The 21662-nt window shown below is 36.0% G+C and overlaps 1 protein-coding gene across 1 annotated transcript in view; it reads right to left on the bottom strand.

The window, feature by feature from the left end:
* Nucleotides 1-249: 249 nt before the first annotated feature.
* LOC142340910 (uncharacterized) overlaps nucleotides 250-21662 on the bottom strand; it is a 66485-nt gene continuing 45072 nt past the window's right edge. The window contains exons 7-11 of the mRNA XM_075391683.1: nucleotides 18048-18238; nucleotides 11294-11336; nucleotides 10401-10598; nucleotides 5736-5992; nucleotides 250-814 (exon numbers count right to left, since the gene is read on the bottom strand). Coding sequence (XP_075247798.1) covers nucleotides 659-814; nucleotides 5736-5992; nucleotides 10401-10598; nucleotides 11294-11336; nucleotides 18048-18238 — 845 coding nt within the window. The 3' untranslated portion in view covers nucleotides 250-658. The remainder of the gene's footprint in view (nucleotides 815-5735; nucleotides 5993-10400; nucleotides 10599-11293; nucleotides 11337-18047; nucleotides 18239-21662) is intronic.

The following is a 21662-nucleotide window of genomic DNA, read 5'->3' as shown; positions in this document are numbered from 1 at the left end:
GTCAAGCGAAAATTCGCATAAAAAAGACTGAAAGGACTAATATAATTGCTACAAACTTCGTTTGAGAGCAATTAAACGAAACTAAACGCAATCATCTAATCTAGTTCAGAAAGTTCCTTGGCCCATGATTCGCAAAATTTTTGTTCCTAAATTGGTAATATTTTGCAATTGCGACAAACTAATGAAGGAATCGATATTCAGCTCAGGAATAAATTGATATCTAACGGAAACTAATCCGACGAAAATCACTTCTAGTAATTGATTATATTTGTCGGACAACTTCAAGCAACTTCTACATTCTAAATAATTGCTATTAAAATAACATACATAAAAATTATTAAATCAAAATCAGTTCATTCCGGTTTTGATATTTTTCCGTGGCTTGTTCGGATGCATTAAATAATAAATATCGATTGATCGTATAACATATTAGAAAATTCAGCTGAAGTTCGTCGTCTTTTTTGTTTCACTTTCTGTCCTGTTCATTGTAATTTGTTGCCATTCAAGATAGGTGGCTTACTCTGCGTAGGATTAATTGGAACTTCTGTAGTAACTCTACTACTTTAAAGTGCTGAATAATTTTCTCTTCGAATTTTTTTTTGTAATTGAGCTCAATATTTTGCTCACATATAACTGCCTAATTTGCTGCATCACTCGTTTATACCATCATTGAACCCAACGTTGACATAGCGTGCATTGTGAACAAAGTTGCCCGAATGACGAGTGCATTGTTGCCCTTTTTGCCCGTTCGTTCCCAATTTCGGCCCCAGTTGATGTTTTTTCCTCCCGCTGTAGAAGAGCTATTGTCCATCGCCTAAAAAATTTTGAAAATATTTTGGGTCATGTATCGGGTCTCTTAGAGGAAACCCTGATAAAAGAGTATAATAAAAAGCACCCAAAAGTTGGACGCAGTGAAGCTGTGAAAGATTTTTTCGAACTCCAGCACCTTCCAAAGGAGTAAACAAAGAACCCAAAATTGGCAACAAAATAAACATAACAGACTAACATCTGGCGAAATGTTCTCAAACGACTGCGGGTGGATGGTTTCGTCAGTAGTGTTTAGGGAGGCTAGCTTTAGTTTAATTGAAGAGGCGTTGAGTAAGTGTGCCGCGGGACGCACGGGGTGTGTATATGTGGTGTGTGTGTGTGTGTGTGTGTGTGTGTGTGTGTGTGTGTGTGGGGGGGGGATAGGTGGGGTTGGCGGTGGGTGGAGCTTGCTGGGTTGCGGATGAAACGATGTGCAAAGGGCGACGACAAGTTTGCTTGTTCACTTCTAAAATGATCGCATAAAACTGGAAAATGGAGACAAGTACCCAACTTAAAGTTCAAACATAGATGGCCAATTGCCAGAAAATAGCCACCGTTGACGCGCTAGACGCACATTGGGATTGAAACAGAAAAAAGAGATAGAAATTGATACAATTTTCTAAGTTTCAAAAATTGTTCTAATTCAGTGAGCAGTTTCAGTTAGATTCTAAAAATATACGTACTTCAGCTTCTAAATTGAAGGGTCTTAAGCCTAATATTAATATCAGCTAGCAATCACTCTAATGAATTTTGATAGCCAAATGCACTTAATGACGGGGCTTTATCGGTTTATCCCGTTTCTTTTGATTTTGCTCTTTTGACTTTGACAGTATTCACTACATTGCGTAATTCGATGCCTACAAGAATTTAGAATTCATTCAGTTGAAACAGTGAGTGAGGTAAGTCAGAAGTCAAACGTGAAAATCGTGACTTATGAAAACAAAAAAACGTGATCAAAAGTAAAGTGAATTAAAAAAAGAGCGCCTAAATATTGGCCGTTTGAGAGGCTGACGGCGGCTATTAATTTTTTACAGTAAAATTATATTGAAAATGCGTAAGACTCAAATTTATGCTAACTTTACGTCATTTCTTTTCATTTCTTCCTACTATTGCTCTGACGGATTCAACAGTATGAATTTGCAGTTCACATGTTTTTTTCTAAGATTCCGTTGTTTACTTCTTCTGTTGCATCTTTTACCATGGAAATACAAATGAACGCTGAACCAGTGGCCAGGTACTAACAGATTTTCAAGTTTTAGCTATTGAAAATCCGTGTCTCTAAGTTTATTACAGAAAACTGTTGTCGGAATTTTATCATTATCTAATCAAAAAAACAATCAATAGAAATATTGGTCCGCGGAAAAGGCTAAAATATGTGTAGAAAAAGACTTCATTTAACGTTGAGAAAAAATCCAGTTAGACTGGTACACTCAATTTGGGATCAGATTTCAGTTTAAAATTGTACATAACTAAGATTTTAATGCAAAGCTAGAGAAATTTTTATGACATAGTGGGTTTTACGAAAATCGTGCAGACAATTATCTCAAACGAATGTTTATTTGAGAAATAAAGAAACCGTTTTTTGCTTTTTCCGGTAGTTGAGAGTTCTCCTGGAAAAATGGCTCCTAATTTGTTCCATAATTTTCTTGGTAACATCTTGGCAAACATTTTTACTCTAATTTTTAACAAACAAATTGCACACTGAACAGAAACACTCAAGTAGACCGTACTCAAAAAGCTGTTTGGTCTCAGGTTTTCGCTGCAAGTTCAGAGCCGCTGATTAAATCGCTAAGAGAATTGTTTTTGTCCTAGAGCTTTTCTATAGTCATGATATTAAAACTTACAAAAAAGTTTAACAAAAAAGAAATTGAGCCTATTCCGATAGAATTTGTAATAGAATAGTAACTGATTTGCTTACTGCTGCAAAAAATTTATAGAAACTATTCACGGACCTTGAAGAGTTGTACTTGTAAAGCAAAAATTGAAACAAATCATCAATTTTTGATCAGAATGGACAGTTTTCGTGCCAACTCAAATTTGTGGATTTTGAATCCGGAATATTGTATATTGTATTCGCAAAGATAATATTTTTACTATATAGATTGCTGCTCTAAGTATTGCAATTCCGTGCGGAATTAGCGGAGTTCTGCTTCTCAACCATCTAATTGAATTTCGGGTCAGGGAAAAGAAAAAACTCCCACGTAAAACAATCCCCAATCTGATTCTAGTGAGAAATAAACCACTTTCGTCGTGATATTTGATTCGCTTGTGATGGCTTCTTTTAAAGTCCGACGGGCCGCTAAGGCATGTCATGGCCCGCGAGGCATGGCAAAATGCACTAAATGCAAAGCTTTTTATTAGCCAAGTGGAGTTTTATTTCTGTTGAGGTAATTTTCTTTGGGGCTTTATTCCTACCCACATTTGGTGTTTTTGGCGGTTTTCCCCCACTAAAATTGTAAAATTGTCAAGTTCTACTTTGGGTTCATTCCCAAAACGTCAGTTAGGAGTCATTATCGTACCTATGTTCAAATTTATGTACCAGTAAAAAAACCATCAATGAAAATAATATTATATCAACTCTCGAATAAAAACTCGATAATTATAAAAAAAATTCTGGTTTGGACAATTTGGACATCGAGTATTTTTTGCTACTGAAACTTTTTGACTAACTTTTAATGAAAATTATACATTATCGAGAAGAAAGTTCATCAAAACATGATACAACTTGGTACAAAACATTTTACATGATTTTGACATGGTGTGTAGCAAAATTAGCAAAGTTAGTTTAAACTTTAAAAACTATCATTAAAGCATACCCAGGCTGAGGTGCAAGCTCGAAATCGTCCTGATCCAGACCTTTTCGAAAGCACACCTGACCTTTGTGCGCTCCAAGTTACAGGATCTGGAAGGTGGAATGAGTGCACTTGAGTCTGATCATAGGCGGATTTGAGCGCGCTTGAGTCTGGTCATAAATGGCTTTGAGTGCATAGAGACTGTCGAGCATGCTAGAGTCTGATCATAAACGAATTCGAGCGCACTTGAGTCTAATCATGAACACCTTTGAGCGCACTTGAGTTTGATCATAAACACCTTTGAGCGCACTTGAGTCTGGTCATAAACAGCTTTGAGCGCTATTGAGTCTGATCATAAACGGCTTCGAGTGGAACTGAATCTGGGCCAGGAATAATTCAAGCGCAACTGGGTCTGGACCAAGAACGCTTCGAGCGCAGGGTAATCGATAATCCTGCGCTCGAAGCCTTTCAATCAGAGCATTTCGAGAGCAACTGGGTCTGATCATAAACGGTTTCGAGCGCAACTGGGTATGATCATAAACGGTTTCGAGCGCAACTGAGTCTGATCAGAAATGCTACGAGCGCAATTGAGTCCGATCAAAAACGGCTACCAGCGCAATTGAGTCTGATCATAAATTGATCTGATCGCAATTGAATTGATCAAAAATGGCTTCGAGCGCAAGAGAAGTGATAAAATAGCTAAATTTGTTTCGGAAAATTTTGCAATTCCAGTTAAAAATTAACTTTTGAGATTTTCCAGTATGTTGATTTTATTACCCTCCTCCTTTTTCGTTCCGGACTGGAGACAGGCAGCGGCGGAGTTACTTTAAATAGCTACAGGTGACTTTCTGTTACAACCCACACAAACAATGGAACTACTATGTAGGTAATCGTTATGTTTGAACAACTATGAGTTTTCATAACTTGAACGAGCCAAAGTCTGGATCATATCGCATATGGGTCTGAAGGGGTCTTTTCATACGGATATTTGAACAAGCACACGAACGGACCAAATTTTTGAACGAGTCAAAGTCTGGATCATGGATGATTTTGTTCTGCCTGGGTATTTTTATAGAAAAAAATAATCGGGATCGTTATTTTGAACGAGGACCTCAACCTGGCGAGCGCAGGAGCGCACTGAAACTGTCGAATGCCATTCGAGCGCTAAGAGACTGACGCACTTGAGTCTTATCATAGGCGGATTCGAGCGCACTACGAGCGCATAAAAGTTTTTGAGCGCGCTTGAGTCTGGATCAGGGCAATTTCGGTCTGGGTCGGTCTGGACCAAGACGATTCCGAGCGCAAACCTCAGCCTGTCCTTATATCATGATTCTAATCTCCAAATTCGGGTACAACTCTTATTTATCTCATTGATTTTTTTTGTCGCGGAACTTGTCCATATGCTTTAATAATAGTTACCAAAATTTGAACGAATTTTTCTAATTTTGCTACGCACCATGTCAAAATCATGGCAACGTTTCCTGTGCCGAATTTTTACCACAAAAAAGTAGGGGGTAATGTTGGTTAAAATGATGCAAGAGTGGGGGGTAATGGGGGTAAAACTATGCAAGAGTAGGGGGTAATGAAGGGTGAAGCGACGCAAGATTAGGTGTAATGGGGGTAATGGACTCTTCACCCCTTATTCTTGGATCGTTTTACCCCCATTACCCCGTACTCTTGCCTCTTGCCTGGTTCCCCCCCCCCACGATTTATCCCTCCTAACCCCCCCCCCCCCCCCCCACTCTTGAATTGAATGAGCCCCATTACCTCCAGAATGTTGTATGATTTTTGAGGGGCATTGTCTAAAAATTCCCCCGATTACCCCCCCCCCCCTAATCTTACATCTTTTACGGCAAAAATTTGACACAGGAAACGTTGCCATGATTTTGACATGGTGCGTAGCAAAATTAGCAAAATTCGTTCAAATTTTAATAACTATTAGTAAGGCATATGCACAAGTTCCACGACAAAAAAATTGGTAAGATAAATAAGAATAAGAATCGTACCCAAATTTGCAGATTAAAACGGAGATATATTGACTGAGCTGCGACACAAAACTTAGCAAGACATACAAAGCAGCAAAAATATATATTACTCAAACTTTACATTAAAAAAATAATACGAGAAAGAAATTACCATTTGGAATGCACACTCGATCACTCTCTTCTTGCGCATGACGTAATTTTCAGATGACATTTCTTCACTTGCACTTCTGTACTGAGCAGCTTTCCCTGTCTTCAGATAGTCGTAATCCTGGTAGTCGGTATTGCGTTTGAGCCTGTCTGACTTCTCATCAATTTCAACGCCTCTCTTTTGACGACCAGTGTTTGGTGGATTTTGTGGATTTGGTTGCTGAACTGGAGCTACTGTGGCGTTTGTGGAGCCATTCAGTGCTGAAATGAATTTTAGGTGCACTCACTTATTAGACTCTTCACTGATACTGAGCTAAAATTAAAGGATCTCTTGAAGTTAAAAATAAGTTTAAAAATTGTTGAGAATTTTTCCGGTTGAACAGTTTGCATGTAATCAATTAATTAGAAATCTAATAGTATTCCAGCGCCTTTTTGATTATAATTAGATCAGAGCCTTGACGGTAAAAAGTGAAAAGGTACAGAGTTGTGGCCTTCGAGCCCAGATTATAGCCGTTAAAATTTTATCAGTCTGAAGAAGTGAATTTATTTAGTGTTATTTAATAGCAACAAAATATCTGTCCCGGTCTAAGGTTCATTTTTAAAGAGTTTTGTTTCTCTCCAAATTGTTGAAGTGTTTTCTTCCAATCTCTTCCAAACCATTTTAATGTCAACTCATTATGGATCAATTATGTTGCCAAGTTAGAACTTATCAAAGTTGTCTTCTTTGTTTTGGAGTGATTCGATTTTTTGAAATACGGCTCCCAACTCCAACCTGATCACAGATTGTTCAAAATCAAAACAGACGTTGTGATTAGATTTTTTTTCAAAGAGCACTGGACGTTATTAAATTTTGGACATTTCGATTTTAGTTGGACTTGAATGAAACTTGCGTGCTGGTCGCAAACGACTCTGAGTAGATCAAACTTTTATGATCCTTTAATTAAAAAAGCGGATTGTGTACTCAAAAAATTTGATTAACTAGATATTCTAGTGCAATAGTTTATCCTTTCTATGCCAACAATTTTTGTTCATTAACAGAAAGAGCACCGTTCACACGTGTTCATTTCGGCATCCTTTCATAGAAATGCAGAAGCTTAACACACATTTCGGAAAAAGGAAATTCGTGTCAATGGAAACTTCAAGATTTTTGTCTTGTCAAATAACCTCAGGATGTCTGTCGTTCAGATGAAGTAGTCTCGATGCCCATCATCACAACAGAAATATGCATTTTTCTCCTTTTTCAGTTTTGTGAAATTAGCTTTGCTTGTTTGCAACATTTGCGAAGTTTGCGAGTTTTGACCACAGTTTTCTGCTATTCAACACATTGTCAAGAGTATTTTTAGTTAAAAGTTTTGGCCTTAACCAGATGTTCTATGTTCTTGCTGAAATTCAATGAGCGTCTGAATTTTGTCTGTCACTTTTTGATTTTGACATCAATTGTTTTCCTATTTTGTTTTTCTTATCTTCGTGCCAGTGTTTTGTAATTGTTTCCAGTAATCATCAAAAAGTAAAACTTGTCTGGTAAGATTTTGTTTTTTTACGGCTGGAAGTGCAGATTCTTTCAGAGAGAAACATACCCGGCAGATTGCCAGAAAATAGCCGCCGTTGATTCCAATAAGCATGATTGGGGTTGAGAGAATAGAAGATATGGAAAAAAAAGATTTTTGTACAAAAACATTTTTTAAGTCCGATTCATTTTGATGGCAAACATAACGTACTTCTGTTTCTTAAAGAGAGACTACAGGAGCTACTATCAATACCAATAAGCATTAGAGATGGTAACTAAGACTTATAGGAACGACGTTCAAATAGCGGGCATCTAAAATTGGGCTTTATGGGTTTATCCCGTTTCTACTTCTGACTTCAACTTTTTATACTGACTCTGTTCATTTTGAATTACTTTGCTCAGCAACTGATGTTCAAAATCATTTTTAGCAGAATGAGAGAAGAGAGAAAATAGCCTAGAGAAGTCAAAAAGAAATCACGCGAAATGTTGAAAAAGCGGCAAAATGAGGTAAAGCCAAACATTTTTTTCTTCGACGAAGTAAAAAAACATAGCAGGACAAGTCCTGACGTACAATTCAAAGAATTTTCATTGACTAAACAGAAAAATTAGACCTAGAATGGACTATGAGTGAATTGAGAAAACCATGTTAGAAAAATCAGATAAAATAAGAAAAATAAACAGAAAATCAATGTCAAAATGCCGCATGTGAACCAAAAAAACCACTAGCGAGAAATGAAAAATTATTTCAAACAAAAAACTAGGTCTAGAATGAGCTGTGAATGGAATGGAAAAACCATTTAGAAAAAAATCCGATCCAAAAAATCGAAAAACACTAAAAATCAGAGTGAAATTGCCGCATGTGAACAAAAACCACTACCGAGAAACCGAATTTTTGTTCAAACACCGTTTTCTCATTCTACTTTAAAATTAGAGCGAAAAAAGTTCACGCCGCAAAACCACTCGCTTTTTCGCTCCAATTCCAGTTTCGGCGTGATCAAAATCACAACTCCAATTTGACTTCAAAAATCATGAAAATGTGTGAACAGATCTTAAAAAAAAACATAGCCGGAAGAATTCCGGAAACGACTCGAAGGAAAAAACTAACGCCCCTAACAAACATAAAACTTATTCTACTGATTGACCACAATAACTAACATAACGCATATCCCACTGAATAACACTTGTCACTTTAAAACAAGAAAATGAAAAAGAACAATGAAAAAATAACTGACCAGAAAAGACGATAAAGCACGTGATAAGAAATTTACATTGAGTTGCAAGTTTAAAGATTACATTTTTTGGAAAAAACCCATGCAATAAGTTTAGTTTTATTTCGTTGAAGCACTGCAAATTGAGACAAAAACCCAACACTAAATTTTCAAGTAGAATAAACGAAGGTAAAAGAAAGGAAATGAAAAACAAAACCAGAAATATTCTCTGTAAAAAAAAAACAAAAAAATTGGCCACAAATTATCAATCAATTACCATTATGCTGAATTCAAATCATTGTTTATAAAAATTTTAAATACTACATCTGGTGAAGCGTCCACCAATCCAAATCATTGTCTATTTATAAAAGTAAAAACGAAGAACGAAAACAAAGAAAAAAAGTTAGAGATTAAGAAAAGTTAGATAAATTTATCATTGAAAAGTGCACTAAATATATTCCAACAAAATCTCTAGAAAAGCGCTTATCGAAAGCTAGAACACTAAAAAGTAGCAAAAAGCAGACAATCAGAAGATTTCAGCAAAAATTCCAAAAAAACACGAAAATTCGCGGAAATCTTCATAAAAATTACTCAATTATCTTTAACAAAATGACTCAAAAATAAAATCAAGATCATCTAAAAGCATCAAAAACAACTAATATGGACTATAGGCATCCCCAAATGCTATAAAAAATTGCAGAACACAAAGGGCATTTAAAAACAACCTGAAAAAAATCATAGAAAAAATTGAGCTTTTTTTTCACGGGAGCACATAGACCCGAAAAACGTTAATTGGAGCGAATATAGTACTGGAAGACTTCTAAAACAATAGGAAAGTCGAATAGGCTGAAAAATTTCTCTAAGTTTAGAAAAAAAGCGAAAAACAGCAAAAAAATTAAGAAAAATAATTAAATACTTTTCAGTTTTTTGTCATTTTCTAAACAAAAAAAACGTTTAAAACCTAAGAAAATGTAATCACTTGGTATCAAAAAATTCAGTAACTAACATGCGTCTATTCAAAGCCCATACAAAGCATTATAACAAAACAAAACGCAAAAAGTTGCTAAAATTCGCCTAAAATTTAGCAAAATATCTGAAAATCCAGCAAAATAGTATAAAATTCTTATTAATGACCAGAAACCTAAGAACCACTATAAAACAACCCTCAGCATCACACAATATCATAACCAGACTTCTAAACCAAAGAAATTAACAAAAAAACGGTTTTAAAAAGCCGCACGTGAACACAAAATTTCGCTCGCTTACAGAAATTTTTTTCACACCTCAATTTCTCGCTCTCACGAAAACAGCGGAATGAACAAAAAACCACTCTCTTTTCGCTCCCTTCTTCAATTTTTTCAGCACCCAAACCGCTCTAAAATTTTTCACGCGTTTCATTTCCTGCTTCAAAATTCACTCCAACTAAAGTGATTAAAAAAAGGACTTCTCCAATACTCCTCTTCGAGTCGTAAAAAAAAGACAGCGCCCCAATACAATTCAAATTCTTTGAATTGTAAAAAAAAGGAGCGCTATAACAGCCGGCTGAGAAGATGAGGGCGGCTATTAAACAATCAATTTCAAAGCAGATCAATCTTAAAAATCAACTTTAAAAAAAATTAAAAGTTTTAAAAAGCAACCCAGATTTTTAAAATTTTATAGGACTATTGGATTGTGTTAACAGCGTCAATCAATTATCAAGCCTCGAAGACTACGGAAGCCTTTGTCTATCAAACGACATTCTGTTCTCCAGACTTAAGGCTCTTCTGTGTTCAACTTTTTTTTCCATGTAGACTGTAACTTCGAATATTAACTAACTTTTTCTGGCGCTATTAGGCCACATGACCCAGCGTCTCGTTTCCAAGTGAACATAAAGAAGCTCGCTTCAAGCGTCTGCTTTTAAAGTGAACTTAAAAAAATGAGAGGTGAGGTAATTGTGGTGATACATGAAGCTAACCCATTGTGATTTGATCGGTCACATTGGCAGGAGAATTGGGACGTGAATAGTTAGCGGGCAACGGTGGTTCAGTGCCCATAATGAGGTAGTGATGCTCTGGGGATTCGAAGGAGTAGTCGGCATCGCGGAGTTCCTGGGCTACTAGCTGGTAGCAAATGTTCATATGCGAAAATATGTCACCCAGAATGACCTTGTCAGCTAAAAAAATACTTATAATTGATAATCTAGATTTAAAAGGGAGTGCTGCAACATATGTGCATAAATGTTCTTTTAATCTTTTCCGTTTGTTCCAATCTCTTCTCTCCCCCGCCCCCCACCCTCAAGCTTGGTTGGTGCATCCTGTTTGCATCCACCCCCAGACGCATATTCAATATTTTTACCTACTGATTTACAAAACGCTCGTTCTTTTTAACTGGTGCATAACGAAAGGGGCGGGTACAAACAAAAAAGATCCGGTTTTTTAGCCTATCCGCAAATTTACTGATCCACGCGAAATTTCAGTCTGCGCCGGGGCATTGCAGTGTTTATTTTTTGAAGTAAATTTTCAAGCATGGCAGGTATTGTAAAAAAACTACTAAATGAATTTTTAGTTAATTGATAAACTAATTGAAATCGCATATCTTCTCGGGTTTGTGCATGGACTTCATCTGCTATTTTGAATGTACAAAATTATCTCAGCACTGTTTTTAAAAAAAAATCTCTGCTTTCAGCATTGCATAGAGAACAAGATTGTGGTGCAATGTGAATTAAAATTGTATAGCATATGTTGGATCAGAGAAAATATGAGCAAATTTTTCGGAATTTTTTTCACAAGGTATATGGGCCGCTATCTAAATTGGAGCCCTTAGAAGCCACTTTCTGAGAAACTTTAGTTCGAACAGTTAGTTCCTCACCTTCATTTCGCACAAGCATCTTCACCGATTTCACCATGTAGTACTGAAACAAAATGAAGCTTAATGAAAAGAGTTTTTTGCTAACCTAACAGTTCACTTAACAAATAGTTCGATAGATAAAATGAAAACGAGTACAAGACCAGCAGATGAAATGCATGCCACATCAGCCACCCTTTCTGCCAGTTAAAATCATAAGGATTGGTTCTCATACCCCAGAGAAGGCAAACACTGGGGAACAATTACAAATTAGCTCTCTTCAGGTGAAAATAAGATCCTGAAAGAAGTATAAAATTTAAACATGACAATTACATCATTTCTTTTGTTCTAATACCGGGTTGAGGTCTCTTTGATCTCATACAGTCCAGTATCTATTTTTTTGCACACTCCTACTATGAAACCGAAAAAATTATATATGATATTTGTGTGATTACCGGGAAAACAAATATAGTCAAGGTATTATTACTGGGAAACAAATTTTTTTTCCAAACCACTATATGCAATTCTTGTTGAAAGTCGTGAGGAGTAAGTCTATCTAATTAACCTAAGTTCATTTATTCTGATAGGCAGCCAAGTTTTACCTACAAATGGTCATTTTTTAAGAAACATGCAGATGTTGTTTGCATATAACAGCGAAATCAAGCTCTAAAAAGTCAAGCAGTGTGGGATAGCCTATCACTCATTCGCGCTCTTGTTGGCCTCTCCCAGGCTCCTGTGCATGTCTACTGAAAGGGGCAACCTCACTTTTGCTGTTGCTACCGTATTAAGAAGAAAACGATAGGTGCGGCTAAAAGATTGTATTGAGCTGCCTTCGTCGTCTGGAAGGGGTTGCTGCAGAGAGCGCAAAGTTCAATGCGTAATTGATGCTCCAAAAGTCCGAACTCTGATTTAGTATTTTTCAGAGTCTTACTTTCATCTAACGGATTCCATTTGCCTCAAATTTAGGCAATCAAAAGCATTGACGTCAGAACATTTCTTCTTGTCTTTTGATAATACGTACCGCATTGAACATGAACTTAAAAAATCCGGCCTTTTCTTCAGCATCCTCTCCTAATTGGTTCATGCATACGAAATTTAATCTGGTCAACATACCTATCTTTCACTGAAAATAATTTTATCTGATGGATTTCACATATGTTTTTCTATAAAATGGCGGTGCAAAATAGATGTTTGATAAAAATAACGTTAGCGTAAATTGTTTTCATGTTGCTATCAAGCACCTGATCCCTCTCTGTGTTGTTTTCAATTACCTTTCGTCACAATTAAAACTCCATGCTTCATTTCTGTTTTTTAGACTTTTTTAAACAATGACAGCCTGCAAAACCCATAGTTAATCTGCATCAGGCTTTAGTTCGAACAGTTAGTTCCTCACCTTCATTTCGCACAATCATCTTCACCGATTTCACCATGTAGTACTGAAACAAAATGAAGCTTAATGAAAAGAGTTTTTTGCTAACCTAACAGTTCACTTAACAAATAGTTCGATAGATAAAATGAAAACGAGTACAAGACCAGCAGATGAAATGCATGCCACATCAGCCACCCTTTCTGCCAGTTAAAATCATAAGGATTGGTTCTCATACCCCAGAGAAGGCAAACACTGGGGAACAATTACAAATTAGCTCTCTTCAGGTGAAAATAAGATCCTGAAAGAAGTATAAAATTTAAACATGACAATTACATCATTTCTTTTGTTCTAATACCGGGTTGAGGTCTCTTTGATCTCATACAGTCCAGTATCTATTTTTTTGCACACTCCTACTATGAAACCGAAAAAAAATCATATATGATATTTGTGTGATTACCGGGAAAACAAATATAGTCAAGGTATTATTACTGGGAAACAAATTTTTTTCCAAACCACTATATGCAATTCTTGTTGAAAGTCGTGAGGAGTAAGTCTATCTAATTAACCTAAGTTCATTTATTCTGATAGGCAGCCAAGTTTTACCTACAAATGGTCATTTTTTAAGAAACATGCAGATGTTGTTTGCATATAACAGCGAAATCAAGCTCTAAAAAGTCAAGCAGTGTGGGATAGCCTATCACTCATTCGCGCTCTTGTTGGCCTCTCCCAGGCTCCTGTGCATGTCTACTGAAAGGGGCAACCTCACTTTTGCTGTTGCTACCGTATTAAGAAGAAAACGATAGGTGCGGCTAAAAGATTGTATTGAGCTGCCTTCGTCGTCTGGAAGGGGTTGCTGCAGAGAGCGCAAAGTTCAATGCGTAATTGATGCTCCAAAAGTCCGAACTCTGATTTAGTATTTTTCAGAGTCTTACTTTCATCTAACGGATTCCATTTGCCTCAAATTTAGGCAATCAAAAGCATTGACGTCAGAACATTTCTTCTTGTCTTTTGATAATACGTACCGCATTGAACATGAACTTAAAAAATCCGGCCTTTTCTTCAGCATCCTCTCCTAATTGGTTCATGCATACGAAATTTAATCTGGTCAACATACCTATCTTTCACTGAAAATAATTTTATCTGATGGATTTCACATATGTTTTTCTATAAAATGGCGGTGCAAAATAGATGTTTGATAAAAATAACGTTAGCGTAAATTGTTTTCATGTTGCTATCAAGCACCTGATCCCTCTCTGTGTTGTTTTCAATTACCTTTCGTCACAATTAAAACTCCATGCTTCATTTCTGTTTTTTAGACTTTTTTAAACAATGACAGCCTGCAAAACCCATAGTTAATCTGCATCAGGCTTTAGTTCGAACAGTTAGTTCCTCACCTTCATTTCGCACAATCATCTTCACCGATTTCACCATGTAGTACTGAAACAAAATGAAGCTTAATGAAAAGAGTTTTTTGCTAACCTAACAGTTCACTTAACAAATAGTTCGATAGATAAAATGAAAACGAGTACAAGACCAGCAGATGAAATGCATGCCACATCAGCCACCCTTTCTGCCAGTTAAAATCATAAGGATTGGTTCTCATACCCCAGAGAAGGCAAACACTGGGGAACAATTACAAATTAGCTCTCTTCAGGTGAAAATAAGATCCTGAAAGAAGTATAAAATTTAAACATGACAATTACATCATTTCTTTTGTTCTAATACCGGGTTGAGGTCTCTTTGATCTCATACAGTCCAGTATCTATTTTTTTGCACACTCCTACTATGAAACCGAAAAAAAATCATATATGATATTTGTGTGATTACCGGGAAAACAAATATAGTCAAGGTATTATTACTGGGAAACAAATTTTTTTCCAAACCACTATATGCAATTCTTGTTGAAAGTCGTGAGGAGTAAGTCTATCTAATTAACCTAAGTTCATTTATTCTGATAGGCAGCCAAGTTTTACCTACAAATGGTCATTTTTTATGAAACATGCAGATGTTGTTTGCATATAACAGCGAAATCAAGCTCTAAAAAGTCAAGCAGTGTGGGATAGCCTATCACTCATTCGCGCTCTTGTTGGCCTCTCCCAGGCTCCTGTGCATGTCTACTGAAAGGGGCAACCTCACTTTTGCTGTTGCTACCGTATTAAGAAGAAAACGATAGGTGCGGCTAAAAGATTGTATTGAGCTGCCTTCGTCGTCTGGAAGGGGTTGCTGCAGAGAGCGCAAAGTTCAATGCGTAATTGATGCTCCAAAAGTCCGAACTCTGATTAAGTATTTTTCAGAGTCTTACTTTCATCTAACGGATTCCATTTGCCTCAAATTTAGGCAATCAAAAGCATTGACGTCAGAACATTTCTTCTTGTCTTTTGATAATACGTACCGCATTGAACATGAACTTAAAAAATCCGGCCTTTTCTTCAGCATCCTCTCCTAATTGGTTCATGCATACGAAATTTAATCTGGTCAACATACCTATCTTTCACTGAAAATAATTTTATCTGATGGATTTCACATATGTTTTTCTATAAAATGGCGGTGCAAAATAGATGTTTGATAAAAATAACGTTAGCGTAAATTGTTTTCATGTTGCTATCAAGCACCTGATCCCTCTCTGTGTTGTTTTCAATTACCTTTCGTCACAATTAAAACTCCATGCTTCATTTCTGTTTTTTAGACTTTTTTAAACAATGACAGCCTGCAAAACCCATAGTTAATCTGCATCAGGCTTTAGTTCGAACAGTTAGTTCCTCACCTTCATTTCGCACAAGCATCTTCACCGATTTCACCATGTAATACTGAAACAAAATGAAGCTTAATGAAAAGAGTTTTTTGCTAACCTAACAGTTCACTTAACAAATAGTTCGATAGATAAAATGAAAACGAGTACAAGACCAGCAGATGAAATGCATGCCACATCAGCCACCCTTTCTGCCAGTTAAAATCATAAGGATTGGTTCTCATACCCCAGAGAAGGCAAACACTGGGGAACAATTACAAATTAGCTCTCTTCAGGTGAAAATAAGATCCTGAAAGAAGTATAAAATTTAAACATGACAATTACATCATTTCTTTTGTTCTAATACCGGGTTGAGGTCTCTTTGATCTCATACAGTCCAGTATCTATTTTTTTGCACACTCCTACTATGAAAACGAAAAAATTATATATGATATTTGTGTGATTACCGGGAAAACAAATATAGTCAAGGTATTATTACTGGGAAACAAATTTTTTTTCCAAACCACTATATGCAATTCTTGTTGAAAGTCGTGAGGAGTAAGTTTATCTAATTAACCTAAGTTCATTTATTCTGATAGGCAGCCAAGTTTTACCTACAAATGGTCATTTTTTAAGAAACATGCAGATGTTGTTTGCATATAACAGCGAAATCAAGCTCTAAAAAGTCAAGCAGTGTGGGATAGCCTATCACTCATTCGCGCTCTTGTTGGCCTCTCCCAGGCTCCTGTGCATGTCTACTGAAAGGGGCAACCTCACTTTTGCTGTTGCTACCGTATTAAGAAGAAAACGATAGGTGCGGCTAAAAGATTGTATTGAGCTGCCTTCGTCGTCTGGAAGGGGTTGCTGCAGAGAGCGCAAAGTTCAATGCGTAATTGATGCTCCAAAAGTCCGAACTCTGATTTAGTTTTTTTCAGAGTCTTACTTTCATCTAACGGATTCCATTTGCCTCAAATTTAGGCAATCAAAAGCATTGACGTCAGAACATTTCTTCTTGTCTTTTGATAATACGTACCGCATTGAACATGAACTTAAAAAATCCGGCCTTTTCTTCAGCATCCTCTCCTAATTGGTTCATGCATACGAAATTTAATCTGGTCAACATACCTATCTTTCACTGAAAATAATTTTATCTGATGGATTTCACATATGTTTTTCTATAAAATGGCGGTGCAAAATAGATGTTTGATAAAAATAACGTTAGCGTAAATTGTTTTCATGTTGCTATCAAGCACCTGATCCCTCTCTGTGTTGTTTTCAATTACCTTTCGTCACAATTAAAACTCCATGCTTCATTTCTGTTTTTTAGACTTTTTTAAACAATGACAGCCTGCAAAACCCATAGTTAATCTGCATCAGGCTTTAGTTCTGGAATTGCCCAAACCCCTGCAAGCACTGAGGCGACCTCATTGACAATGCACGCGATTCTGACTGTCTGTTTCGCAACGGAGTGGAACCAGGTATTTACCCAGTTTACCCTACCACCTGTTCAGTGGGCCCACTTGACAGAGAGGGTTACGAGGTTGCAATTTAGGTCTCTAATGCAAAGACCATCAATTTCTTTGTTTGAGGACAGTCTATTGGTGGAAGTACTGGAGGAGGTGATGTTGCAAAAGTGGAGTGACTTTTAATTTTTATGGCAATGTCACTCTTAATTTTGAACTTATAGTTGAATATATGTGTAAATAGACTCAAGACTCATTACCTCCTCATGAATAGTATGTAATTATTTACTAACTGAAATTACTTTTTTGTCTCTTCCCTGAGTCAAGCAAATGCCGCTTGACTAAGGTATAATTCTTTTGCTATAAGCATTTGAGGCTTTGTAACAATTAGTTTAGCTCTAAATTTCCCAATGCTACAAACAGGAGGCGGCACATGCGAAATATTGAAATTAAATGCCCTTCGACCTATGCGATAATTTACATTAGCAAACTTTTTTTTCTGAAAAAAATCGAGGTTACATTTTTTTCAATTTTATGTTTGATTCCTGTAATAGTTCAATTAAATCATGTATGATCTTTGTCTGACACTCAGGTCATATATGACCTGATATGATTAGTGAGAATCATATACGACCTTGTATGAAATCAAGGAGAGTTGTATGATGGATGACCCAGGATGGTTTCGAAGATCTGAACAAAACTGTCCGTGAGAATCCACTCTGTTCAATTGGACGTTTCTCATCGCATACAAGATATTACGCAAACATGCCATAAATGGTTGAACAAACTCCCATAGTTTCGCTTTTAATGAAGGGTTGAAATTCCACAACGCTCTACAAAAGTGTTCAGCAAATATAATTTAACCAACGTAAGAGAGAATAACGATTTCATTACAACTCTCCTTTCTTGAAATGTTTTTTGCTGGTAATATGGTCTAAGAGATCATCCAGGCTCATGATGATCTGGGAAACCATTTCAAGTGCACTTTAGTCTGAACAATGGTCTGATACTTGTCTGATCAGAGATCATTTCGGTCTCGAACTCGTCTGATCAGTGGTGGTTTCGAGCGCACACTAGGCTGATTAGAGGTCACGTCCATCTGGGACGGTCTGATCAGAGGCGATTTCGGTCTGGAACCTAACCTGGGTATCTACAAAAAGTTATACCTAACAGCATTGCATTTTTTTTTGCTTCACATACAGGGGACTTTTCACGTACCAACGTGTCATAGTCTTTCGTGTTGTTGTCAATTTTTATGTCTGCGAGATACTCTTCTGGCTTGAGGTTTTTCTCCCCCACTTCCACACTCATTGTCTCCACACAGTTGTTCATTTTCAAATCTTCGTTCCCCAATTCATGCACGTCTTTCTTCGCGTGTGCTTCACACACTGTTTGCCCTTTGAAAATTGCTGAAAAGGCAGAAAATGGTAGCAGACGCTCGACGATCTAAGATGAGGTTAGCAACCAAGATCTTGTACAAGTTGAGCAAATAACGGTTATCTGATAAGAAACGATACTGCGACCGTTATCTTACAAGACTATTGTTTCTGGGATGGTTTTTCCTAGTCAACCTCTTGCAAGACTCTCGCAAGATGATGCCCAATCACAGGTGTCCAGCTTCTTCACCCCTATGTGTTTAACTCCCGATCAGTTCACGTCTATCATTTAACCTCGATCTTAATCCGACTATTAACATTGGTGCTATAATCATTCGGCCATGCCCTGCGAGTCATGGCCATGCCTCTGTGGCCCTGGGGACTTGCTATGAAATTATCGCAACTGTAACAAATAAATTATCGCTTAATTATGCGAATACATGTTTGTAATGCCGACTGCTAATTTGAGGGGTGAAATGATATGGTGTTAAGATATGAGGGGTTAGAGGAATTGGGGTGAAAAGAAAGAAACTTAACCATACAATGGCATTACAATGCTCACGCTAAAGCATTATAGCAGTTGACCATCCGATTTCCAGTTTGTGTAGGTTGTAAAGTGTTCCGAATTACAATTGAGATTAAAATTTTTCCTCGTATGGTTGGATAGATTGGAATTTATGCCAGCACAAAATTATATTCTTAGAGAGAAAACATTACAAATGAAGTAAATAATCCGGACAAACATAAGAAATGAACGAAAGAAGTGCATTTCAAAGATTTGTTTGGGATTTGTTTGGTTGTGATATTTTCATGCCAAATCCCACGGGCCGTTGAAACATGTCCATGGTCGGCGAGGCATGTGGTCAAGCGCTCGAAATTTTTAGCTCTTTAATAGTCAAGTGGGGGCTTATTTCCGTGGGGATTTATTGTTTCGACCCTTCTTGAGGGGGAACTATATCCTCAAATGGGTTTTTATTTGTTCAGACAATTTTGGCCGATCAGTATATGCATCGTAAAGAGTTGAGGCTGGTATCATTAGAAAGCTTGTCCAGCGTAGAATATAGAATTGAAAAGAATTTTTTGTTTTTGTTTTTACAGGGAGCTGTCGAGGTTTACACTTTTGAGAAAATAGAGTGAATTCCGTTGATTTTATTCACATTTCTGCGGAATTTTTTACTTAAATTTCGCTAACTTTGCAAAAATTTATTAATTTTTTCTAAGAAAGTGTTGTTGATTTTACTTGACACAAAAATATAGTCGGCTACTTTTTTTTTAATTTTCTGTCAAGTTGAGACTGGAATTTATTTTTGATTTTTTAACTAACAAAATACCATTATCTACAACATTTGAAAAACTAAGTGTTCTTAATGGACAAACAGCATTAGCAGATCTAGTTTTGTACCAAAGTTGGACTCTTACAATCCAAAAAAAATTCGGATTGTAATCAGTCGGTAATTTTCATAAAAAAGTTTGATCTTTTTGTATATACTAAATAAAAAACAGAACACTTCAAATCAAAGCTCACTAGTGATAGGTCTAACTCATCTAATAATTAGCTCCAAATTAATGTATCTATTTTATTATTGAAAGGTTTGGGTCTTTTTGACAGTTAAAAGTGTTTGAGTTTTAAATAAGGAATGGCTTATTGAAATTTGCCTCCATTTTTCTCTTAATTTGGTCAACATGTAGCTTAGTGTCAGCAATGAAAGACTGCTTCTTCTTTCTATTGAATTAAAATTCAATTGTTGTTGCGGTTTTAAGGTAAACCTTAGGTAACGGTTTTCTGGCTATGATACTACTATATTTTTTTCAGGTTTTTGCCCATTTTTCAGGTTTTCTAGTTTTGTCAAATTATCACGTTATTGAGAGTTTAAATATCAAAATATTGGCGTTCAAAGTAAAGCACAATTGATAATATTTAAATCCTTAAGGGAAAAGACGGCTTCGACAATTACTTCGAAGAATTTAGTTGTTTTTTTTAAATTTTTTCTTTAGCTGTCGTTTTTAATTTGTCTTTTTAGTCGTATAAAAATTCTTGTACAATGACCTGGTTTCATTTTTCTTGGAAGAAAGAATGGGCCAATTTTCTGATAGTAGTAGATAGCTGATAGCTTCCATGACTTTGAAAACAATTGCTTTCCAAAATAAAAAAACACTCTAATCATCGCAATCTTGTTCCTTCTATTGTCTGTTTGCTACCTAGTGTCGTTAAGTACAGGCAAAATATAACAAAATTGTTGTCAAAAGAAGGCGTCAAAGCGAATGGTGTCGAAAAATCCTACGTTTCTAAAGAATTCGTATGACTTTACTTCTTCGAAAAGGGTTTTTCACAAAAAAAAACAAAGTAATTTTTGACTTTTGCCATATTTGAAGTTCTTTTTAGAGACGTAAGATATATTCCAAATAACTGCACGGCTTCTTTTGGAAGAATAAACGAACCTCTTTAAATTTTTCAATTAGTATTTAATGGCTTTCATGTCTTTGAATTAATTTTTTTTTCGAAAACAAATAAGTATTACTTAATTTTGTCTTTTTTTTGTCTACTTGTTACCTGGTTTCATTAAAGAGAGGTCATATAATACATTTTTGATGTTCCAAAAACGTGCAAGCAAACGTATTTAGAGCGCCAAAGTATGGCTTTACGGCTTCGAAAGCGTTTTCTTGCAAAAATTTACTGATTTTCTTATTGTTGTGTTGTTGTTCTTTTTAAACCGCATGACAAATGAATACCGACAGTTCTTAATTCCCATCTTTAGAAACACTAGTAATCGTAAACCTAGGGGGTTTTTAGTTGATTTCTAATGGTTTTCATTACCTTGAAATTAATTGTTATTAAAAAATAAGCGAATTTTTTTTAAATTTTATTGTTTTTGTTCTTTATTGTCTAATTGTTACCAAGCCTTATTAAGGACTGGTCCCATATCTTTTCTGGTGAAGTACAAATTATTTTGTAAGTTTCAGTTTTTTCTGATGCTCTTTTGTTATTAAGTTTTGTTTTTTAAAACGGACATAAATTTTTTGATAAAATTTATGTTTGTTGTTGACGTTTGATTTTGCTGTTCGCTTGACTCGCTGTCTTAGTTTTGGCATATCTCACGAATCTAATGCATCATTTTTTCTCCGCTGAGTTTTTTGCTTTGGAGGTTATCTTAAATTTTTTAAATCTACGAATATAAATTCTAATAAGATATTTATCCTATGTTTTACCCAGTAGTCTGACTAGTTGAGCGGAGCCTGAAAAAGTGGTTCAGCAACATTTACTTGCCAGTCGAGTTTAATAAAAGAAACAAAGTGCATTATAGTTCTTTTTGTCCAGAAATTGTCTCAGATACAGTTTCCTGTGTTTCAAGAGATAATTGGAATCAAAACTATTTTAGCTAAATGTGTTTTTAATTGGACAACTTAAGTTCAACGTATTATCTTTTGCTTACACGTTTTCCCAACAATATTAAATGAG

Source organism: Convolutriloba macropyga, chromosome 6, assembly GCF_964194025.1.
Source record: "Convolutriloba macropyga chromosome 6, txConMacr16.3, whole genome shotgun sequence".
In the NCBI taxonomy this organism is placed as follows: domain Eukaryota; kingdom Metazoa; phylum Xenacoelomorpha; order Acoela; family Convolutidae; genus Convolutriloba; species Convolutriloba macropyga.
This window is presented reverse-complemented; position numbering and strand designations above follow the sequence as displayed.